This window comes from Columba livia, chromosome 13 (genome assembly GCF_036013475.1).
Source record: "Columba livia isolate bColLiv1 breed racing homer chromosome 13, bColLiv1.pat.W.v2, whole genome shotgun sequence".
Lineage (NCBI taxonomy): Eukaryota > Metazoa > Chordata > Aves > Columbiformes > Columbidae > Columba > Columba livia.
Window position 1 is genome coordinate 15,785,183 of NC_088614.1, and position 25,254 is coordinate 15,810,436.

Here is a 25,254-nt window from a genome sequence, read left to right on the forward strand (position 1 = left end):
TGACCTCGCCCTTTAAGCGTCCCGGCGGCCTGATTGGCCGCGCCGGCTGCCAATCCGGGCGGCTATTGCATCATCCGGGCGGCCGGCTGGCTGGCGATTGGCGAGGGGGTGGGCGGAGCGGGTGGGTGTCGCAATCGCCGCTCGCCCGCGCTCCGCACTGTAACGAACGAGGCTCGGGCCGGCCCGGCCCCTCCCGCCGCCGCCACCGCCACAGGTAAGCGCGGCCCGCGGGGGGCGGCGGTCCGGGGCGCGGGGAGGGCCGGGGGGCAGCGCCGGGCCGGCCCTCGCCCGCCCTCCCTCCTCCCGCCGTGTCGCGGCGAGTGCCCCGGCGGGCGCCGCGCATGGGAGCGCATGATGCAATCGGCGGGCGGCCCCGGCTCCCCTCCCCCGGTGAAGTCACGGCTTGGCAGCGCCGGGCACCCCCGCGCCCCGCACGGCCGGGGGAGGAGGAGCAGCGCGGCCGAGCGGCCCCCGGGCTGCGGTCCGCCGGGGAGGGCGGTGGCGTCGCCGCCACAGGCCCGCGGGGGCGGGGCGGGCCGGGCCCGGTCCCTGCGGTGGCTCCGGCGCGGCCCGGGGAGCGCGGCCAGGCCGGGGCGCCGCCGGGTGCTTTGGGCGGCGGGGCCGGGCGGTCCTTACGGCCCGTCCTCCGGCGCGGCAAGACGCGGCCGTTACCGAGCGGGCCCGGCCCCGGGAAGGGTCCGCGGGCGGGTTTGACGCCGCGGGTGCCGCTCGCCCCGCTCCGAGCGCTGGCCCGGGCCGCGGCCCAGCGCCGTGTTTAACACCCCCTGTTCTTCTCTTCCAGCTTCTCAAGGGAGTTTTGAATGTCTTGACAAATCTTTCTGGTTCCCAACAGATTTTTATAGCTCCAGGCGCAACTTTCAAAACAGATCTGTCACGGAGAGCTTGACGTTGGTTTTAGCTCTGACATCTGGTGGGAAACAGTCATTAAGACAACTCAATACTCCCGGCAGTGGTTATAACACCTCTTCAGAACGTATAAAACTGCGTATTTTGTACAAACTTTGAGATTTAAGGAATTATTTCATCTTTAGAAATAGCCACCTTCATTATATTCCAAAAGACAGAGTCAAATTGATACTTTGCCACCTGTTTGGGATTGTTTCTGACTCTGTCATCAATGCTGCTAGACTGCAATTAAAATACATACTTTGGATGTTCTGAGCATGTTGTTTTTAAGGATGTTGGAGGGTGTTTTTCTTGTAAGGTGTATGTAAAAAAATTGAGATTCTGAGAAAAATATGGAAAAGTGGGGACATCAGCTCCGGCAACAGATTAGAGCTACCTAGTCTAAAAAAAGTTGCCTGGCCTTCAGTATGCGAGAGTTACCATCGGCTCTCGACAAGTTGCCTGTGAGAGGGTCAGCAAACACAGGAGTGGGCTGTCGGTCTTTGTATGGGGTGACCTGGATTTAGAGTCAGATCCTACTGGGGTATTCCTACTGAAGGCAAAGAGAAAGGAGGCCAGCTATCGCTGTTCAGATTGGGACTCATTTTGCCATAGACGGCTGAGTGGATTTGTGCAATACAGTCATCCTCACTAATGATCAGAATCAACAGAGTCACATCTCAAAAAAGAAGCAGAGAGAAGTGCTTTGTATTTTTTGCTGCTAAATAAAAATACTGGTTTAATTAACGAATTAAAACACATATTTTTTTGCCAAAACAAACATTTGGAAGGGGGGTTTTTTGTTTGTTTGTTTTATGGTGAAAGCAAAGATTATAATAAAGGCCTTGATTTGCTTGGGAGTCTCTGGTCCCTGAGGAGTGCTGTCAGCTGGTAAGAACCATCTCTGCCTCAGAGGACACCTTTGAGTAACTGGCTCTTCTGTTGCAGTGGGTGGCCAGCTGGTGTCCTGGGTGGCCAGTTGGTGGCCCAAGGAAAGACCAAGGCAGTTCTAACTGGCCACTGGAAACACTACCATGTGCTGGGTGGAACCAGCCTAGGGCTGTCACTGAGCCCAAGCAAATGAGCAGCTTTATGGGAACAAGATGCTCAGAAACTCATCTGGCTCTCGGAGGAGCTGCCTCCTGCTGTGCTGAGGCTATTGCCCATTCGCAGCAAACCAACCTGTTTGTGGAGAAGAGCAGAGTAGCTGCATTTGTGTGACACGGTGCCTGAGAAACAAGCTCTGAGACCCATCTGCCTCCCCACCCTCATGGCCTCCCAATGAGTGTCCTTCACCTCACCCTTCTTCAGAGCCCCTTCTGTATTTCTCATACTTGCTGCCTTTCCAGCTTGCAGTGTTCCCTGAAGGATGCTCCACAGCAGCTGCCCAGGAGATCCTTCCCTCTCATTCTGTTGAAGAACTGACAATTGGTGATAGGGAACCAGCCTCCAAATAACTCAGGGGGAAAAATTAGTTTCAGGTCTCAAGGGTTATCAGACCTGGTTACCTGTGATGCGGTACAGTTAGTGCCACTTGCTTTGCATAAGTATTAGTTGGAACAGGACAGGAATCCAGGTGTGTCATCTCACGTAAGAGTTCTGATCATTAAGCCAGAGTTTGTTACGCTCAAGAAATAGTTACTTGATAAAAAACGGATGAATTCTAGTGGGATGGAATTGAGGGAGAGCAGTTCTAGCAGAGCTAGAACACTCGCTTGAGAGGTGTGACACTGGTTCATCTCCTTTGTTCATATCCACAGACTGTCCAACTAAAATATTCCATTAAAATTCAGTTTAATGGAACAAATAGTTTCTCCTTTGAACTACGGGGGACTTTGATAGAGAGCTGAAGGGAATGTTAAAGCAATATTAAATAGTTCCAGTAGCATAGAGAGTAATAGCACATGGAACCTCGTGATGTGAAGAAACTTGTTACATGTCAGGTGGGGGGCCTTTGCAGGCAGGAAACCCTTTCTCTGTAGTATCTATCTCACAAGGTACAAAAAGCAGATAATGAAAATGGTATAGGTTACTTAACTGGGGTGTCCAGATGAAGTTAGCAAGTATTGTAATGTGTTGGAATAGAGGAGACAGAGGAGCGTTCTGACCTTGAAAAGATGCCAAAAATTAGTGGAAAAGTTCAGTTGTCAGAGGTGATCTAACAGAGCTATATACTTCTAGAGGGCTACAGAAATCCTGGATTTAAAAATAAAGCTGAGACAAAGCCAGTATCTGCTCCAAGAGAAGCATACACTTGCATCTTGACTAAAAATGTCTGTGTAATCACACAGCTACTACAACTGGCCCTGCCAGTCTGCTGTTTGTGCACAGTGACATCTTATTAGCTGTGTATTCAGTTTAACTGCTGAACCAAATTACTTATTCAGTCAGTATCTAAGACTTAAATATGGTTTGCAGAAGTTGCTTTAAGAGTCAAAATCAGAAAAATACTAATTATAAAAATTAGGCATATATGTATATAGTTTTACCTGTACGGATGTCAAAAAGAGTTGATGGGTCTCTTTCTGCTCTGAAATAAGAAAATGAAAAGATTTCTTGATAGGATGAGGGTGGGTGTACTCACACACCTTCTCTCAGTAACAGAGAATGTTAATTTTGAGTAACATTCAAGCCAAACTTACGGGCTTTTCTGTGAATTTTACTGAACCACACTCTGCAGCTGCATCTTGTTCTGGCTCCCTCATTGTGGAAGAAAATTTGCAATTGATCTGGACAGTAGGATTTCAACCTTTTTAATGATACTCTAGCAGAAGGTAAAACAGCAACTCAGACTGCTGAGAAAAACAAACAAGAACAGTAAACAGCTGATGAACCGGTCAGATTACAATGACCAGTGACAGCAACGGGTTTACGAACATCTCACCACATCCACTCATTTGATTGAGTGAGACCCATCTGAGACCCATCTGAGACCCATCACTGGGTACTTTTAATTGGAGCCACAGGTAGGCATTTCAGGAACTCAGAGCAACCCCGTTGCCATTCCCTCTTCCAAATTTCTCTCCCAGACATGAAGGAGGTCATGCCATGAGATGGGAAAAGAAGGGGCAGGGCCTTGCCAGGGCCATGTCCTTGCAGCAGCTGTGCCAGAGCCCTCTGTGCCAGCACCAGGGTCAGGAGTGGGCTGACCTGAGTCAGGTGAGGGGTGTCCTGCTCACCAGGCCTCTGTCTGTCTGCTGCACAAGAGCATGGACAAGGACCGGTGCAGGAGCTACAGCAGGGGCACGTATTTTGTGGACAAGTCAGCTGTGGCTGCTGTGTTCTTATGGGTGACAACAGTCCTGTCTTTGCTGTGTGGTGGTTCTCCCATCGCCACCGCCCTGTGTTCCTTTCCCACCTGCTCCTTACAGTACCAGTACAGGGTTAGCTCGTTGTACTTTGCTTGTGCTCGAAGGGGTTCTGTTAATGCCCCTCAGTCACAGCCTTCACAGAACACCACCCTTTTCCACAGATCGTTGTTTTCCACTCAGTAGTAGTGAGAGCTTAAACGTCATCAATTTGGACATCATCTTCAAAAGCAAGTGCTGTAAGATGATTGAGGCAAGGTGGACAGTCTGAGCACCCTCGCTCCAGAAGAAAGAGACCAGGGAGGAATTTGTGCATACACCCAGAGGGATGGCCTGCAGAGGACAAGGATCAAGTACTCCTGTTGGTCAAGAGTCAGGCTGTTAATAGGTTTAAGCTGCAGAAGGAAAACTCCAGTCTGAAAATTAAGAAAATTATATAACTGGAGAAAAAGTTAGACAGTGGAACCTGTTGCCAAGACAGAGGTTGTGAAACTGGAGATATTCAAGGCTAGGCTAGACACCCATCCATCAGGGCCAGTTAACAATGCAAACAGCTTGACTAGATGACCCAGTAACAGTCCCTTCCAATACAAATACGTTCGAGAGGCTTCTGAAATGTAGTTGGCAGCTTGTCCACTTACAGCACAGTTGTGATTTGTTATTGCCAGATGTACCATCGGTGCCCTATGTTAAAGCAAGTGATGTGTAAGATTGTAGCTGAACCCAGCACCTTTAAAATAGCTTTGTTTTTTTTTTCCCCTACTAGGTTCACCTTGCCCTTAATTCATGTGAAGACCTGTTGGAAACGCCTTCTAGAAACGTAACGGTTTTCAGTCTCCTAATAAATTCTATTGTGTCCAGGAAGAGCCTGTCCAAATGAGCAAGACATCCCAACAGAACACTGCTACAGATGCGAACGGAGTAAGCGTGATTCACACCCAAGCACACACCAGTGGTTTGCAGCAGGTTCCCCAGCTGGTGCCTGTTAGTCCTGGTGGAGGAGGCAAAGCTGTGCCTCCGAGCAAACAGGGAAAGAAAAATTCCTTTGTGGATAGAAACAGTGATGAGTATCGTCAGCGCAGAGAGCGAAACAACATGGCAGTGAAAAAGAGCCGGTTAAAAAGCAAGCAGAAAGCGCAAGACACGTTGCAGAGGGTCAACCAGCTCAAAGAAGAAAATGAACGTTTAGAGGCAAAAATTAAGCTCCTGACCAAGGAGCTGAGCGTACTGAAAGACTTGTTCCTGGAGCACGCACACAATCTTGCAGACAATGTGCAACCTGTTGGCACTGAAACCACCACAACAAATCCAGAAAACAATGGACAGTAGACACTGTTGCAACCTTATGAAATGAACTCCGGAGGTGCAGCTTGTCTGCAACGCCCATGCAGTAACCAAGCAAAAACTGTGTTCTTTTAACCATCACTTTGTGGAGATATTCTTCTTTTTGGGTTTAACACTGAATATTTGATACAATTAAACCAGAAACTTTGGGTATTTGTTTTAAATATTTTTCTTCTCTAAAAGATTTATCTAATAAATGCACATCTAAATTCATAGCCAACAAGGAGCTTAGTATTAGGGAAATAGCATTTTCACAGAAGTGTTCACTTACCTTCTTACAGTTTGCATAACGAGAGGAATCCAGCAGGATGGTTTACTGTAGTCAGAAACTTATAATTGGATAAAATGTCTTTTAAATACTTTTTAGTGTATTTAAGCCCTTTTTTTTCCTCCATTATATATTACAAAACTGCAAAGGCCGTGGGGGGGGGTCCTTGCTTTCCTGTTAGTTGAACTACTTTAAATCTATAGAGCAAGTCCTGTAAAGCACCACTTATGTCTCTCCTGCCCAGTTATAGTTAATGGGGAGGGGGTAGTAATTGTGAGCTGGGATGCTTAGTGATGTTTTCTAGAAAAATAGCAAATACTACGATGATACATACAGGCAGTTGACTTCCAAATGGCAAAGGAGTCTGAAGCATCATGTACAAGAGGCGAAGCAGCACACTGACAGACAAAGCCTTTTAAACCTGTGTTCACATCGCTCACATAGGGACTGGGGCCTCGTAAGAACAAGATTTTGGTTTTCAGAAAACGTCAAAATGCTACCAAAAAACTGTGCTCTGCAAAATTGCATTCTCGCTGGGGTGCAGGTGTCAGGGAGAACAAAATGTGCAGCTTGGCTAAGCGATGAAAAGGGTAAGACAGCGTCAGTTCAGCCAGGGTGTATGGATTATTGCTCATTGATGTTCATCTCAATTTTCATGGCTGTTCAGATTTGCAGTCAAGATCTTACAGTGATTTTAAAAATAAATGGCCCTAGTTTGAATAACTGGTTCAGTGGAATTTCTATAGCCATCATACAGTGGTGTGAAGGAGTATCTTCAGTCTTGTTTTATTTTCATAAAAGTTTAGCAACTTTTTAAATGCTAGTGCTAAGTCTTTGCCATGATCCATAATGCAGTGGTATGTACTATATTGAGGATTTAAACAAAAGTAAAGCAGGATCTTTGATGTAACCTTAATTTATTTTCATTTTTAAGTATTTCATTGATGGTATGGTTGTGTTACATTTAACCTGTGTGTCTGGCTGCTGGATTATTACACTGTCCTAATTTCCCTCCTACACTACCTTTTTCCATAGATTATTTTGTAGGATGCTTGTTTGCCTTGTATCTGTACTTAGGAAGAGAACTTGGATATTATCTCTATGAAGATGCTGTTAGAAAATGAAACCTTGCAAAGTTCTTTTTGAATTTAAACTTTTAATACATGTGGAAAAGTTTTATGGATTGTTTTGGATTATGGTAGTCTTTTTACAAAGATATGTTTTTTTGGTTCTAGCTGCAGCTTAAGTAGGGTTGAAATATCAGAATAAAAAAACTTTTGCTTCTACGGCTGGCCTCATTTTTCCTGTCCCTTTTCTATGTCCCTCAAATGCAGAGGTGCCCGCTTCAAGCAGCTCTCTCTGAGAAATCAGTGCAACAGTCTTCACTCATGTCTTCCACTCTGGCTTTTACTTAATGCAAAGAACTGGAAATTCATCACAGTTTTGGCTCAGTTCCTGATTTAATAACATCAACAAAATTTAAGACTGAAAATGTACTGCCATTAAAGGCAGGGGACACACACACCACCAAAACCTACAAGGAAAAAAGATGACATAAAAGCGTCTCATTTGTTCGCTGTGCACCTACACTGGTGCAAAAGGCAGGAACCGGTCTCTTCCCTCGCTGGCTGAGCGGGGACTACGTGGCCCTGCTGTCCCGCAGCTGGTTTGACAGGCTGGTGCAGGGTCCTCCCCTGACAATCAGGACAGGGGCTCCAAATCTCTGGTTATTTGTTTCTGGTTTTGGTGGAAATTATTCCTTATATCTCTTTGAGCAACAGTAAGACTGTTTTGGATGCTTTGGAGAGTGAACTCTCCACCTGTTACTCCTGACAGCTCCAATTCCACTTCCTTCTTGTTTAAAACAAAACCACAGAGTTATGAAAAGTCATTTGCACAATGACGTTTCTGGCTTAGCAATCTCCGTGCTTGCTTTGTTTGCCTAGGAAAGCATGTAGGCTTTGATATGTGAAGCCATGGATTGAAGATTACAACGAATCACTATTTTAAATCCAGCCTCAGCGAGAGTTTGTGTTCAAGAAGGGTGTTAGTCTGTTGTTGTAAGCCCCCTCTTGCCAAAATCCCTGTCTCAGCACCAAGGAGCACAGGCAGAGGCGAAGCCTTCCCTGTCTGCCCAGGGTGGAGCAGCCCAGGCTGTGCCACAGCAAAACGCCTCATTCTCACCCCCCAGTGCAAGGCACAGGAGAACACCCATACCCAGGTGACTTGGACGATTCTCCTGGAATAAACACACATCTACACAAGAAAATTTCAGTGTAGACCTATAAAAGTTAAGGTTTTCCTTTTTCCACATTTTTTCTTGACAACAACTATAGCCTGTAACAATACAGTGCCTGTCACTACACGAAGGCACGTTACAGCACTGTACATTTCACCAGGAAACCTTATTCCCGTTTTCCCACTGTACCTCTAAGAGAAGGTGTCTACTGCAGCCTCCACAAGCACTGGGAGGCTCTACCACCCTAACTATACCCTGTAGCACCAGCAGCGTAATTGGTGGGGCAGATAATCCAGACTGCGTCCAACCCCGGGAGCTGAAGCACTTTAAATGTATCAGCTCAGAAGTGCTCAGACCTTTCTAAACGCACAAACTCGCTTAACGTAACACACTCCATTACTTTGGTGCAGCTCTATCCAAGAGTGTGTGCACCAAGGGAAAAAGGCACCTGGGAAAACACAATAGCTCACAGCCAAAAATATCCTAATGTAGTCAAAAAGGAAGTTTGCCGTAACCTGTATTTCCCTCCACTAATACATTTTAAGTGTATTAAATATCACTTTGTGTTTTGTTTTTTTTTTAAAAAGCCCCCACAGATGCTAATTTAGAAAAGTTCTAATTCATTTTTTAAGTGGGTAAAAATTATAAGCATTACAGAACAGACTTCTGGAAGGAAGGATGAAATTCACAGTCACTGAGTTCACAGGCCTGTTTATGAAGAAAAATGGGAGACGACGCACCATCCCAGACTGAAACGCATCCATGTCTCAGACAAGCAAAACAACAGGGAAGCTGGTTACGTGAGCGAGTGCTTTTCCACCAGAACTCGTGACAGGGTTTGTTCGCTGGTACATGTCGAAGCAGAACCAGTTCTGCCTCCCACAGCACAGCCGATTGCTCGACCTGTTCTGCAGCACCAGTGCCCAGTATTTGCCAGGATTAATCACAGGCAGGTAAAAGCCTATTAACTAGACTTGGATTATGGCTCATTTGAAACAATTCCAAAACTCTCTTTTAAAAAATAAAAAAGTGAAGTGCTACTTTAAAATAGTAACTGCTATTGAACCCAAGCAAGGGCAGGTTTCAGAATGCCCAAAGCAGGGAGCGATCCCATGGGTGTGTTCAGAGCGCACTGCAGGAACACATTGGATGCAGCCGGATCGACGCTGAGGCCGTACGCACCACCTTGCACTGGAAAACCCTCCTGAGTTTTAGGGGGAGACGAGTCTGGAGCTGTGCCAGTGTTGTTAGTGTGTTCTTGTATCTGCAAAGCTACCAAAGCAAAGCCTGATGTCCTCTGCACAAGTGCCATGTTTCAGAGGAACGAGACCCGCGGTCACCACGAAGGCAGCGTGAGCAGGGCTGCACACACCAGCTCGTCTCACACCCTCTCCTCCTCACACCCTCTCCTCCTCACACGTCTCCCGCACTTAAATCTTACAAACCAACATCAAGCAACCTTTAAAAATGTAAATAGGCTCATTTGTTAATAAAGTGACATTAAAGATAAGGACTGAAGTTGCCTGGATTATTTCACAATGTGTTTCCTTAGTCTCCAACATGCAGTTTCCTATTTAGCAATGGGTCACCAAGCTGTTATGAATAAAGAGCAGATTCCTGCCACACAAACTAACCCAATTAGCAAAAAGATCTCTATGTAGAGCAACACATTTGACAATTTTTAAGGAAATTATTTCAGATCTAAATCCAGTCCCAGGTGGGGGCACAAAGCAACACAGTAGTTTCTGAGACCATCCAAGCCTGTGTTGTGTTGTACGTCCCATGTAAGACAGGCGCTTGCAGCCACCCGGCTCACAGTTGGTCCCATTGCCCGCGTGTCAGCTCCAGGATGTGAGCGACACAACCAAGATGCTGAGATGATCAAGTCAGCTGATCCCTTCCCAGCGGGAAAATCCTCATCGGGCAAGCGGTAAGACCCAGAAAGGCCCTGACATGCTGCTGTGGCTTCATTCCCCCGACATGGCAGAAGGGCCTTTGCAGTCAAACTCTGCAACGGGGCTTGAAGACCAAACAGGAGTGTCGATGTGTTCATAAAGCGAGCACAATTATTTTTATGTAGTTACAGCAACTAATGTTATTTTATGATGCAAGAAATGTATTTGTTCTCCTGCAGGCTGATGAACACCTGAAGAAAGGCTTCTCTGGGTAATTTAAATCCTGCATGAATGGAAGATCATTTTATGATGATTATTATTGTCTGTGGTGTGTCCAAATAAAATTTGATTTCATTCTGAACTGGCTAACATTGGGCAGTTAATCTATCATTCTGCACAGCATATACTGCTCAATGACCCCGAGCCCGCAAAGATACTCCCTTCTTGCACCTTCTAAGGCACGTGAACAACGCAGCAAACTATGTTTTTAAGGAACAAATAGATGGACAAATCTAGTAACGTGTGTGAAGGACCAGTACACCCACTACTCAGAGCAGAAAATTCTGGCTAATGAAGGGTCAAAGTTTCCAGAGCACGAATTGGTAGAAAGGTCAGACGCAGAAGCATGAATGGTAACAGAAGAGCACAATGATCACAAAGCTGTGAGCATAAATGATGCCAAGGATTAATTTTAATAAAAATTTGATTCTGCTTACTCCATTGACACTGAAATAATATCCGTAAGAAAAATATAAGTGTCATTACGCCCAACGAGAACAGCTGATTTTTCTTCTATGTTTTTTGCAACACTTGTGATTAAGTTTAAAAAAGGACTCAGATTGTTACAATTGCTGACAGCATTCAGGTAATCCATTTGGTATTTTTAAACAGTCTTTACTATCAAAATTCAGATTTAATTGAAAGATATGTCTGAGCCAAGGTTTGACAGAAGTATCCGTCCCACTGATAATGCAGCAGGGTTATTAAGGTGGCACTTGGTAATGCAAACTGCTGACTGCAAGCAGCAGCATTTGAGTTACCTGGATATCAAGTGCTGAAGCCTTCATTTTTAATGAACAAATCATTCCAGCTAATAGCCTTCCTGCCTCTCTTGCTGTTAAGAATTTGATGCATTTTATATGCTGCAGCATTAAATCATAATAATGACTGATTAGTGCGAGACAGTAAGTATCATCCTGAAGTTTACTGCTTCTGGCTGGAGAGGCAGTCAAATGACTTGGCACTGCTCTGGCCTTCTGCCATGAAAGCCTCTATTTCTTCAACAGTACGTGGGACACACGTTAGCAGCTCCATTCCACTGGCTGTCACTGCGATGTCGTCCTCGATCCGGACCTGTCACAGAGAAGACACAGTTACGAAGGTGGGGGTGAGAAGCGCATCGGGCACCGACAGTGGTGGGAGCACAAGGGACATTACACGGGGCAAACAAACCTCGACCCCCTGACATCAGAAGCAGCAAAAGTAACATCTTCCCCTGAATTTGCCTCCAGCCTTGCTGGCGCAGGGCTTGCTAGGGACACGTTCAACAGCAGTGTCTCCCAGTGCCCAAAGTGCCTGTCCTCGAAGCAGTCCTCTTGCTGACTGCAGTTAGCTGCTCTGTGCACTGAAACATCACATTCTCTTCCCTCTAAATACAATAAACTTTCAAAGGAGGAACCGCGACATGAAATAGCTTGTAGCTGATATTCAAAACATTGAATTTTGAGCGGATGAGAAAGTTCTGAGCAGGTCACACATTCATTTTAAAATACAATCACTACATTTCAAATCATGTAAGGAAAAAGCAGATCCTCTCAGTTTTCCAGCTCTTGTTCTGTTAAAATGAAAAGTATGTTCCATTTCTTTTTAACTCTAATCTCTTCTTACCAGTAAATGTGCCTACACAGTCATTTCCCGTTATCTTATCAGAAAAATGTTAGTAAGTCGCTAAGCTGCAATAAAAGCAATTTTAGTAAGGTGTAAATCCAAGAGAACACAAACTCTGGGGACTCCCACCTTACAGTTGCTTTAATTGTTTCTGACCTCTTGACATATTCAACTAAAAATAAAGCTGGTTAACATTTGTACTTCTGATTGCAAAATAATCCATTTGTTCAAACAAAATGAGTCATCCAGCCCTTATTAAACTGTTTAATGATGTCTTTGCCAGATTATTTCTTTTACTTGGTATCAAGTTAAGTGTATTATAAAGCAGAATTAAATAAACAAACTCCATTGAGTTCACACATTTGATTTGGACAGCTGTAAATTTGAAAGCCATGAGGCTCTTTACACTCGCTGTGCCTGAAAGGCCGGTGCCTTGCTGCCGGAGAGGAAATCAGCAACACATGGGATGGCTCTAAGCACTTAAACAGATTTTACCAGGGTGGGTTTTTTTGATTCATTGCTTCTCATTCGGCCAGCTGAGCGAAAAATAAACGAGGGATTCAGCAAGACAGTCACATTGGATCTAAAGGTGAATGGTGCCCTCTGCCTCGCAGCAGCCCCCAGGACCTGTCCTGACGGGTCTGGTGCTCAGCCCACCCCGGTGAACCAGCCCCTGCCGAAAACCTGCTAAAGCACCAGAACCCAGGGGACGTGGGGGAATGGTAAAAGCATCATGTTGGCAAGCACACCAGTGTAAATGGAGCTGGGTGCTGCACCGATGTGGGCAGTAGAATGTTAGTGCAAAAGTAAGGCCGCGAGCAGAGGCGAGGCCAGGCAGAGCTGACCCTGCCTATGGGGAGAGCCTCTTCCCAGCACCGCTGCCTCCACAAACCTTCACCTGCAAGAGCTGAAATTCCCCTGTGTATCTGATACGGAGAAATACCCGCCACAATTCATCTGCTTGGCAAAAAAAGAGCGTTTCATGCCTTCACCAATACCTCGGCACTCTTTGAGAGGACGGACTGACTTGAAAGCAGAGCAGATGAAAGCCAGGCTAAGAGGGAGGGGGAAGAACAAGTGGGACATGGTGTCTGCCAAACCTGTGCCCTACCTGGGCCACAACAGAACATCAGGATGAGGAAGGAGCTGGAAAACGGAGGTAGAGTGAAGACAGGAGCCAGGGGAAGGAAGATACAGTGCCATGGGACAGGATTGACAAAGAACGGACAAAGAGAGATGGGCCTAGATACGGAATCCAGGCAGGGAGATTGTGGTAGAGGTGAGACACCCTGAATGAGGAGAGTGCAGGGGGTGCTGGAACCACCTAAACCAGGGAACTGAGAGTTACCAAATGGTGGAGGACAAGGAAACCCATCAGTTTGGAGTGCTGCACGCAGCAACTCATTGTACAGGCAAACATTGTTAGGACATCGCATAACCCACAGCTGTGGATTGCTGTGGAAAGCAGGACAGCCAGCATCCTCGCAGCAGCCTGGTCACCCTCAGCGACTCCAAACAGTCTTTGGGATGTGGGTGGAGGTGCACAGACCCACCGCTCCCATGGGGCACCCACCACTCCTAGGAAAGCTCCAGCTCTTTCTCCAGGATCTAACCCTTCCTCTGCCTGGATGAATCTCACCTGAAACGCGTGCTTGCTGTAACAGAGAAGACAGACTTCTTACTCTCAGTGCACATCTTTGCCTAAAAGCAACACGAGTGTAGAGGAACACATGTTCTCAAGGGGGAGGAAATGTCTGTGTTTGCTCTTTTCCTTCACACCCTCCATGCTTCACCCTGAACTTAAACTCAGCAGCAGCAAGAAGCAGCTTCAGAGGACCTGCAAAACCTTCTCTACAGGAGAGCCCGGCATTGGTCTTGTCTTCTGTCCAAATGGACAAAAGATGCTGGATCTGCCTGGCAAGGCTCACTGGTGTGGGACTGCCTTTCCCAGTGGGGGACAACGGTTATGAAACTTGCTCTCAGAGCTGTCCCTGTTTGCAGGCTCTTTGTTCAACAGTTTCAGGGCAACGGAGTGGTTTGGAATCGGATATGGCTTAAAGGAACAGCAAACTGAGGTGTGAGGTTCGCTGCATCAGCAGCTTTCAGGGCACTCTGCAAACACCCCAGGGGAGGCTTTGCTTTTTCAGCGCGAAATGGCATGCTTCTAAAAGCACTCCTGCAAAGGTGAGGTGGCCAGGAATGCCAGGACTGTCCCTAAAATGCCTTTTTCTTATCAAGAACAGTGGCGTGATCTGTCTAGATAGACCTAATTGCACAACTGCCCAATGCCAGCAACAGACCATCATGTGGCTCAACTCAATGCACCCAACTCTGTCCCAAAGCAGAGCCGTGTGGGCACAGCCAAGAACAGCACAGGAGTTAAATACCAAGGCTGCTGTCAGCTATATATACAGCCTCGCACTTTGTCCTGACTTACTAATACAGTCATGCTCCCCAGAGCCTCCTGTGTTATCTTCCAAGGGAAGGGGGTTGTAGCACTCATTCATTTCTTTTGGATGATGATATATATAAAAGGCTTTTGAGAATAAAGAAACAATTTTGGCCAATTAAATAGTCCAGATTTACAAGATGACAGATCCCAGATGTGATTAAAAAAGACCACTAGTGACATGTCTCCTTTTTTGTTTTTTAATCTATTGAGCATTTGTTTGATTAGGGATGTGGAAAGCACCAATACTATTGTTGCAAGGTCTTAGAGTGGGAGACTCACCTGGGATGTGGGCCACACATGCTACCCCACAAAATAAATTAGCACATATGCTTCTGTCTGGCTTGAAGGATTCACGTCTGTTTTTATAGCTGGCACCCTACAGAGGCAGATGTGTGTAGCCAAGGGGGCTTATTTTGACTCAGCCGTCGACTCACCAATAATTTTTAACAGATTAAACTTACCACAGGCAGGGTTCAACTTCTGAATTTAAGGGGGAGTCATTAGGCAATTGAGCTGTCTTTATGTCAAACGCAGGGACAGGCGGGTACGCTGCAGTGCTGGGGAAGGCATTTTCCTCTTACCACTTTACAACGAGTGGCAACACCAAGATATTTTCTATAGAGGCTAACAGGCTTTGTGCTACACTGGGACTCTTTCTCTTCTGATTGACAAGCAAGCCCTCATGTCAGGCACACTTTATTTTAAAGGGCCACATAGAAGCTTTTCATAAAAGAGGATGAAGATTAGTAGGGTGAGGCCACATATTTTATTAGATCAACCGATATGGCTGGAAAAAGAAGCTTCAGGCACACAGTCCCTTCATCCAGGCTCAAAAAGCAGCAATAAACTATGAGCTAAATATGGGTTAGAAAAAGGCTGCTCTTACTTTAACCTAATTATGTTAATTAGATGACTTACGAGAAAAGGGTTAAAGGTTTATAAGTAACTAGTCACTGGTTTTAGGTTGCCTACAACTATCGCTTCTCCTACAAAAACTTTAAAGAAAGCCATACATTTCATTATGACAACTGCTTTTCTGCGAAAACTTTTCCAAAAAGTGCTGTGTAGCATAATTACTGCATCATAATATGAAATTTTAAAAAGCGGATGGGCATAATGTTTCTTGTCTAGTAAACTATTGAATTCCACAACACACATTCACCATAGAACTGAAAACAGAGCTCAGCCACCTGAAAAATAAAAATCAGGACAGAGATGATTGTGTGACTGTGAGAACCAAAGGTAGAAGCCATAAGACATCCTGCTTTTTATTTGGTTTAACATTTGTTCCTGAGTACTGTTGTTTTGAAAAATCCTGTAATATTAGTGGCTCTTCAAGGTCCCAGGCTTTGTAAATCTATTTAGCTTTTAAATGAGAAAAATCTGCAAATGAAAGAATGTGTTTAACATCTAGCTGTCTTTCAGCATTTTCTCTAAGTTGCACAGAGATTTCACATATTAAGTCTAGTGCTAGTTCTACAAATCCTAGGGACAAATAAAGCTTGAACAGAGACTGCATATTTAAGGCCAAAAGAGACTGAATGGTTTTACTGGGTCTTCAAGAAAACATCATATGAACAGCATGAGTCAGTAATCAGCTTATGAAGAACGGAAATGTCAAACCCTAAAGGGCAGCATTTGGAGTCGGTATTTCCCCTTCCCTGAGGAATTGGCTGCTGTTCCTGAGCAATATATACAACTGTCTATGCATTCCTCTGTTTGCACGTCCGCATTTATTTATGAGAGCGGCGCGGGCAGAGTCCAGGCAGAGCAGAGGTGCCCTGGGACGGGCGCTGCGCCAGTGCTCAACAGCAGCCCTTGCCCCACAGAATTTATGACCTCGGTAAACTGGACCTTAGTTTTGCAGATGGAGAACTGAAGCGCGTGTGACTGAGTGACTTCCCGAAATCAGCCAAGGAAGCTTGTGAAGGGCTGAACTCAATGGCTGTCAGGTAAAGAGTGTGGGACTTGGCAGCCCATGCTCGCAGAAGCAGCTCTCCTTGCAAAACTTCTTGCCTCCCCACAGAGGGAACTGTGTTTGACCCACAACAGCTCTTGTGTGGTTGAAGCCCATATTATGGGGTCTCTGAGCAGCAGCCGAAGGCCGGTAGCCGGGTGTCTGTGTCAGAGGGCCGCGGGAAGGCTGTGCCGGGCGTGCACACGCCGGCAGCAACGCGCAGCGGCCAAGGAGATCTCGCGTTGTCTCCCATTCTCTCCTGCCCTTGCAGCTTTTACAAGCTCTTTATGGCTAATTCCAGGCAGCGCGTACTGCAACACACGGCTACGGTCTTGCCCTTTTTGGCACAGCAAAACAGCTTCTGTTCTCAAAGCAGAGAGTCGTCACAGTGAAGAAAATTACCAAAGCCTCAAAAATACGTGAATTCAAGGTGAATTCATTCAAATCCACAAATCCCCTGTGCAGACGTTCTTACTCAGAATTACAGTGGTGTTACTTTGGTTAATGTAAGTCCATTTTTGAAGTGAATTAAACTAAACCAAATTAAGAGCACTAATTAGTGCTGAGCTCTGCAGAGGGAAACAGACTACTTATTTTCTTTCACAGAGTGTATTTTACCTTTAAACTTAAAGGAAGATTGGACTGGCTGTAGTGAGCTCTTTAGCTAGAACTGACACCAGTACTAACCCCTGTACTGTTAATATTTGTCAGTAACAACACTGGGCTTCACAAGATCTTTTTTAATCACGCAGACAGAAAGTTTTCTGACATGCATTTGAGAGAAATACTCACTCATTCTGGATAAACTAGAATGAACTAGCGTGCGGAAAACTAAGCATGCTACACAGCACAAACTGCAGCTTCTGTTTATGCAGAATCAAGTCAGAATTGTAAAGATGGAAAAATTTATTTTGATTGCATTATAATTCAGCTTTTGTGTAGAATTCAGAAATATTCGGATGTACTTTGGTCTCAGATTTTATTTCCATTCTTCTCCTGGACAAAATCAAGTGACAACATCTGGCTCAAGGGTACGTGTGTATTATTATTTTTTTTTCTAAGTAAAATTTATTGTCCACAGGGGGATCAGAGATTTAGATTTTTGCTCAATCGTTTTTGGGCAGCTTCCCCTTTTAGCAGTTTGTTGGCTAGCTCTCCTTACAAGTCATCATTACAGGAAGCTGAGCAAAAAACAGGGGAGAAAGTTAGACTTTGCTTGAAATCTCTGGAACAAAATGGGATCCAGCAACTTATTACCAAGGCAGAGATCCTGTGTTGTCACTCCTGTTCCATGGAAGCACAAGCAGCAGGTGAGCAACGTGCACGCCTCAAGCTGCTGAGCTGGAGTGGGCATTCACAGCAAGCCGCGGAAAAACATGGACTTCACTGAGCATTTCCAGAGAAAGCTCACCAGGAACCAATTCAACTACTGAAGAACTCCCATAGAGCGTTTACAAGGGAAGTGAAGATAGGTAAACCTGGTTTTGTTGCGGTTTCAAGCTACACAAGTGCGTGACAGCGTTCCTTTAAAATCTGATTCAGTGTGCAGCACCGTATACATAACGTGCTCACAGCTAGAAAATACAGAGCCAGCTGCCTTTTGCTCACCAGTTGGCTGGTTGGTGCATCTTGATAAAGAAACAACACAGAGACAGGTAACGTCCCAAACCTCAGCAGTGAATTAAATCCCAGCGAGGGTAAAGTCCCGCATCTCTGGACAAGGCTGTGGGTACCGGGAGCCTCCCAGGGCAGCTGCCCCGGCGTCCGGCTGGTGATGGTACACGCAACTTCTCCGTCCGGTTTGGTGGTCCAAAGCCAGCTCAGACCAAAAGCGTTACAGTAATTACCCTCTTCTGATGGCTGGTGTACAATGATAAATTAGCTGATGGCAGCAGCAGACAATTCCTAATGAGTGACTTTTCATACCAGAAAGTCACCGCCGTTGCCAGTGATTGTTAGCCATGTTGAGACTTAGCAGAAAAGCCACAAGGAGGATGGGGCACTGCAGCTGCCTGCTCTATCTTCTCTATGCATGAACACGGAAGCTTGGAGAACAATGCAGCACCCTTCAAATGCTCTCCCCACTAAAATGGAAACCCACTGGAAGCCACTGCAACTGCTGAACACTCTGCAAGGGCGGTGGCTTTGAATGGGAAGTGTGCCCTGGAGAGCATGGAGAACCCTCTCCTTGCAGAGCAGCTGCCCGCATGGGAACGACTGCCCAGATCCCGGCTCCCTCCCGCACAAACGCTGCTGCCCGAGCCTGCAACCTGTACCTCGGGCACTGCTGCCACTCCTTTGGAAATCAGGGAAGGCTTTACATTCACAAGTTTCACGCCTTTCTGGAAATTATCCAGTAAGAGCAATTACTGCTCTTTTTTCTCTACTGTCTGCCTGACTTAAACAGCATCAGGCTCTTCTGCCCTGGGAGGGAGCGCTGGACTGTGCTGCTGTCAGGGAAGCAACTCTCAGACTACGGATCTCAGCCTCGTATTTCATAACACACACATTTCACAAAACACCTGTCTGGCAAGTCACTGTATAGCGCTGACAAGAAAGTATTTCAATCAATGGAAAAATATGGGTCTATCGTTAATCAGGTATCACAAGTATAAAACCACATTTAAAAATAACAAAAAAACACCAGTTTGTCTGCAGGGTCAAATGGCCCAAGGTGCTGCTTCAGAACAGCCCTATGTGCATACATTGCAAATTCCAAAAGATTTCTTCTCAAGAACACAGTAAGGGTAAACAAACAGAAAACCGATTTCAGAAAAACATCCGGTTAAGAATTACTCACCCCACCAAATCCTCTAAAACGCTGCAGGACATCATTGTTGATGAAACAGGACTGCGCAGGATCACGGAGGGCTTGGTCTAAGAGGTGGTCGATGAAGTAGATGCCCGGCTCGACGGTGAGCACCATGCCCTGCTCCAGGCTGCGGGCGGTGCGCAGGCTCCGGAGCCCCGGCAGGTCAATGCGCTCCACTCCCTGCGGAAAAACACCGGTTCTGACGGGCAGAAAGACAATCTGTGGCCGGCCTTTTATCAAGGCCCTCCTATGCCTTTGCACCACAGGAATCCTGGCTTTGGATATGCTCGGTACTGTTATTCTCTACCTCGGGAGAAGTAATGCACCGCAAAGAAACAGATAGCTAACTTGCACTATTTCTTTCTGTACCCTCCCTTGCAAAGTACAAAATTTCAAGCGATGTGCAAATCTTGAAATGCCCCCTCCAAGTCACAGCTGGAATAGCTGAACTATGCAAGCAGAGAACATTTCTCCAAGGATATGCAAATGCTTACTCTCACTGAACATTATTAAAATTACACATTTATGATCTTGATTCAGGAGCAATGAGTCTACACACGACCTCATAAAAGCAGCCCATTTAAAACTAAACTTTTGTCAGATTCAGACTTTCAGGCAACATGGTGCTGACTGATATTATTAAAAACTAAGTCAAAACAAGTCTTGACTAGCAAAACATTCTCTTCTTCCCAAAAGCTGGTAAAGTAAAATGATATATGAGGACGTGCTTAGTCAAGGAATTAGAAACACTGCAAAGACTAGTTCAGGATATTAATTTTCTTCCCCCGAATGTGCCAGGTATTGCAACATCGGAATAAATATATCTTAATCCCATTAGCTTTTTGAAAATTCTTTGCAACTGTAGCAAAATTTCATCAACAAAATATTGTGATGACCAGTAAACAGCCCACAAGCCCACTAGCTTCCAAACACACGCACACACTTTGCTCATGGAAGCTTTTCTGCTTCAGCCAGTAAGTCAGAGGTTAACAGGTCCGCAAGACCAAGGTGTTATTTATCTGGTCTTCAGTCAGCATCCCTCAGTTTTGCTTCGGGCCAAAGTCATGGTAGTTTTCCTTGCTGGAAGAAGGGGTGACTCCTTACGGCATCACTAGTGTGACTGGTATCAAGAGCACAAAATGTCCCCTTTCTCCAGGATGGAGGGAGCAGGAGCACACCCTGCCCATCAGCCACATTTCCATCTCATTCCCTCTTCAAAGGGGATATAGCCTCACAGTGCTCTTGAGCTCCTCTTTCAGTTCAGAGAAAGCCTATTTCACAGAAATCCTGCTTCCAGCAGCCGCTCAGCAGTGTTTGTTTTCTTCCCACCGGTCACCCGAGCAATGCTGCTCTTTTCCTTTACAGAGCTTCTCGAGTTTCAATGCACAGCATCTTGCAGCAGCCAAGATTCTCAGAGCTCACCAGCCTGGACATCCGTGGGCGAGTTTGCCTGTTTTCCGGAGACGCAGACCATTTGCAGCCCTCGGTGCCCTCTCAAGTCAGCAAGTGCATTCTGACCATTTTCACTGTGTATTTGATACATTTCATTTCAGATGTTTGATCTAAATTTTGCAGAGCATTATATTACATTAAAATAAGAAAGCACAATCTTGTTTTACTGAGGCTAGGAAACAAGAATACTCTGATACTAAAGCAAAGCACTTTGCATTTATATTCTTAAAAAAACCCAAAAGAATCAATATATTTCTAAACTTGAAACAATAACTGCAGTGAAATGGAGCTGTATTTCTTTCGGCTGCTGCCCCATGGGGTTTGGCATCTCACACATTCATTGTAATGTGTAAAGGAAATGAGGGCATCCAATCTTGCGGATTAATCTCTCCATGAGCTGTAAACAATTAGATTAGTGTCTGGACCTTTTGGTGTCTTGCCAACTATCTATCGGCTGCTTTACAACAAACAACCCATATTTGGCTTTTAAGTACACTCCTCTTCAATTCTACTTGTAAATGACTTTTCTGAGGCAGTCAATCCAAGACAGATGCTAGAAAGATGAATGCGCAGCGAGGAAAACAATGGCAAACATCCTCTAAGGCAGCCCTAGTATGGTGTCTGCATTTTTTTGCCTTTTCTTAAAACAAATCAGATTTACCACCAGGTGTGTCGATCAAGCCTCAATACCCACTTCAGATACATCTGCACAGCCATTAAAGCAATGCATAGACATTTTGTCTGGCCTGCTTGCAGCCTGATTCTGCTTTTATTACTTCCTCCAAGAAGCCAGCAACACCATCACAACCCAGGAGCAAGACCCGGGGATTCACTCTGGCAAAGCCCTTCAGCAGCGCGGGCTCCCCGGGCTGTCAGCAAGGCAGGGCGGGCGCCTGAGCACCCGGATACTCCTGCTCCCCCAAAAGGAAAATTTTAACTTCTCTAGAAGGAATTTACAAGCTTTTTTTGATGTTTACCCCATTCTATCTCGACTCTAGGTTTCATCTCCAGCTCTTTGGATCTTGCAGGCAGTGAAGTCTCTGTGTAAGTGGCAGCGGCTACATCTCTTCCATGAAAGCATCTCTAAGAGGCCTTCGCAGAAAGGGTGACACTGCTCAGCTTTTCACGGACAGCAAGCAGGGCACCAGCGGGTGGACTTGGGGCGAGGAAGCCCTGTGCTCCCTTCGCTGGTGCCTAGCAAGGTGTTCACCATGTTCACCAAGAGATGTGTGACATGGATGAAGAGAGAGACAGGTTCTGGCTATCATGTGCATGTGGCCGTGCATACTCTGAGGTGAGGACAGCACCAGTGCAACCTGCTGCAAGGCTGAAGGACAAGATGAGCTGGGACAGGGCAAGAGCAGAGTGGGGAAGGGGGAAGGTGACCAAGTGGGGGAGATTATAAGATTAAAACGTACATCAAATGATGGCTTTGGCACCCCAAATGACAACTGATCTCTAGGCAGTTGTGACCACCTCAGAAGCCACCATGGCCATCAGGTCCATCAGGTTCTCAGCCTTCAGTCTGCTTCAGTTGTTTATGAAAACTAGAACAAACTGAGGATTTTTTTAATGACTGAAACACCACCGCCCTCCCAAAGAGAAGGTGACAGGTCTGAAACACGGACATGGCCATTTTCCACCAAGTCAAACCCTCTTCGGAGCAAAGGCTCACTGTCATCCATTGGTATGAATCTTCTGACATTAATGGACTTTCTTCTTTGTGAGACAGAGACTTCTCTGTATTTTGTACCTAAACAACTAACACCTTGCTTTCAACAATAACCCTGATGTTGTTTGGTATTTAGATGAAACGAAGACTAAAAGATGTGAACGCTGGTAGAGCATCTGTGTGTATATCTGTTTCTATTACCATTATGTCCTGGAGGCCTGGCCGTGGCACAAGACACTGCTGCACTCAGTACTGTCCAACTGTAGAGCATAAACTGGTAATCTGCCTCAAAAAATGTAGAGAATAATCTAGGAAATATCAACACCTAGGCATCTAAAAAGAGATTCCCAGGGATATTCTGGGAAAATTACTTTTTGAAGAATTGTTTATTTTCCTGTATATTACAACAACAGACTATAATCCAAAATTGTTTCCTAAGACCGATTTTATTTGGAGGTTCTGCTCACATTTTAAAATTGAGACACTTCCCCCACAGTAAGCACAGATGCACGACACTGTCATTTGTGACTGTACTCCTGCCAAGAACATCAGATTCCAATTAACGGTTCATGTAAGGTAACAAAAAACAGCATGTCTAGGCAATAAGGACCGTCAAGGGAACAAGAGAATTATTATGTAAACTGATTTCATTACTATGTAAGCAAAATAAAGGTTCAAATTTAGTTAAGTGTGCAATAATATAAAATATGGAGCTATTTTTGGAATAAGAAGGGAATTAGGAAGTATGCAAATATGCCTATCCCCCAGAAAAGTGTCTGTGGAAGACTAGAAGTTGCAATATCCCCAGAATACCTCAGAAGAAGGATTACTGCCCGCTCCTAAGCAACTCAATAGTTACTGGGGGTATGTGTTGCTTTTTCCATAGAAGAACTACAATCGGTATCATGCTACATCTTATCCTACAGACATCAGCTACCAGGCAAAGCAATCAGAAGCAGAAATAGCTCCATGCCCACTTGGGTGAGCCTGATCTTGGGCTCATCTTTGGACCAGGACAGAAGAAAACCACAGGTGATGTCTCTGTGCTGGCTGGTCATTGCTCGCAGGGCTGTTGCACTAGCTGGGGATGCACAAGCATGGAGATGCAGGGACACCCTCCATCCTGAAACCAGCGGCTGCAACACTTGGTTGGCATCACCCAGAAGTTTCCTCAAGCCAGCAATGCAGCAAAACACTGCCAGAGCAGAGATCACCAAAGCTGCTCATGACTGGGTATGCTAAAACCACAGTAAAAGAGCCACACAAACTAGTTTCTGGTACTTTTTTGTTCAGCCAAAACTTCACAGAACTTTTTTGAGCCTGACAAAAAGCCTGTCCCAGGTGGACCACATCCAGTACAGTGAAGTCCTAACCATTTTACCAAGCTAAGTGCAATCAAGTATTTAAATTAGCCAGAATACTAACATATTTAGATTATATGAAATCAACACTGAAGTGAACTCTCAGCTCTTTCACTCTTCCTTATTGTCCCACTGTGTATACCCAACTTCTAATTAGCCCATTTATTGCAAAAGGAACACAGCCCTATGCAGCTAATAAAATAAAAGTCTTGAATTCCATTTCACTGTCTCCTGGTCCCTTCTCTCTTGTTTCTCTTTCTGAGTGCTACTAATGAAGATTACTTTATTCAATCTATCCTGCTTTTCCCAGCAGCCTGAGCTGCCTATAGTCACCTAGAGGAACTGCTCAGCGGTCTTGTCTTTGAAATCAGCAGCAGGTTACAGGAGAACATGCCCCAAGCATCACATACCACTTGTGGCATTTGCAAGTCAAAGCTTCCACTTCATCAGGAGAATCTAATTACTAGCTGGTGCCTTTGGGACACAGCTCTAAGTTAATATTGGGGGAATGGAGGGCACACAATGTTTAACCGGCTATTTTTATTTGAAACACTTTTGTCTTTTTGTAGGTATTAACTGTGGTATCAGGTTTAAGCTGCCTAATAACTTTCCTGTTATTGTAGAGAATGAAGAAGAATCGCCTGCCATTTATTCAAGGCGCTGCTGCCTGCTCTGAGTCAGACAGAGCTGAATTTCAGTCCATCGCTACAGTGTGGTTCTGAGCATAACTTTCCATACCATTTTTGCTTCCTGATCTGCAGATGTCACCAAGCTCCATTGCTATCACAATGGAATGAATAAAACACAAAGATTATATTTTTTCCTTTTTTCTTAAAACTTAACAATGAGAAAAAAAGAAATAGCACGCAGTAAAAATTCAACAAGTTGACAACTACAACATAAACCTGGAAGATGAGGAGATTATTTAGACAGAGAATTTGTAACATGTGAGATGAAGAACTGCAAAAGCTGCCAGCAACACTGTTTTAAAATGAGACCAATGACAAGCACCATTTGAAATCTAATGGGCAGGTTTTCTTTCGACACACAAAAAGCATTCAAAGGGGATGGCCTTAAATGAAAAGGCTTTTTTTTTGTCGATCTTTTGATACTAATATTAGTGGAAATTGCATAGCAAAACCCCTAAGGCATACCTATGATACTTTTTGTACCTCACTTTTACATATAACTGAAAGCAGAAGTGTACTATTTTGTTTTTTCTCTCCTTCTGCGCCTAGAAAGAATTGTTCAAAACCACAGAAGCTCTGTTATTCCCCACCAAAATTTCAGAAAGATTTGGACAATTAACATTCAGATAAAAACTCCCTTAGCATACAAAGCCTTTTGCAAAAAAATTCAGCAAGTAAAACAATCATAAGCAAGTATCTTCTTAAAAGAAATTAACCACAACTAATGAAACCCAAACCAAGCAACATAAAAACCCCAAGTACAAGACACTTTCTTTTTCTGAGGAGGAGAGAAGCAGCGGGGTATGACAGGGCAGGGTCTGCACCCCGGCACTGACACAGCACCTGAGCCTTCCTCCTCTTTCCTTCTCCTCTGCCTCTGCCCAAGTCCTCAGCTCCCATGGACACCCAGAGTCCAGCACCTTTCCTCAAGGGAAAAGCTGCTGGGGACTGATCACAACTTTCCTGAGCACACCTAAGATGCTGCAGTGGGGTAGGAAGATCTACTAACCTA

At 45.3% G+C, this 25,254-nt stretch overlaps 2 protein-coding genes across 6 annotated transcripts in view; one reads left to right on the forward strand and one right to left on the reverse strand.

Annotated features, from left to right (window-relative positions):
* Positions 1-42: 42 nt before the first annotated feature.
* Positions 43-7,112, forward strand: CEBPG (CCAAT enhancer binding protein gamma). Its single transcript, XM_065028423.1, has 2 exons — positions 43-214; positions 4,981-7,112. The coding sequence occupies exon 2, from the start codon at positions 5,091-5,093 to the stop codon at positions 5,541-5,543; it is 453 nt and encodes a 150-aa protein (XP_064884495.1). The 5' UTR covers positions 43-214; positions 4,981-5,090; the 3' UTR covers positions 5,544-7,112.
* Positions 7,113-10,633: 3,521 nt separating this feature from the next.
* The window catches only part of PEPD (peptidase D), a 227,865-nt gene continuing 213,244 nt past the window's right edge, over positions 10,634-25,254 (reverse strand). For all 5 annotated transcript variants that reach the window (XM_065028417.1, XM_065028413.1, XM_065028418.1 and 2 more), the window contains 2 exons: positions 19,057-19,248; positions 10,634-11,313 (listed from right to left, as the gene is read on the reverse strand). In XM_065028417.1, the coding sequence (XP_064884489.1) occupies positions 11,164-11,313; positions 19,057-19,248 (342 nt within the window). In that variant the 3' untranslated portion in view covers positions 10,634-11,163. The remainder of the gene's footprint in view (positions 11,314-19,056; positions 19,249-25,254) is intronic.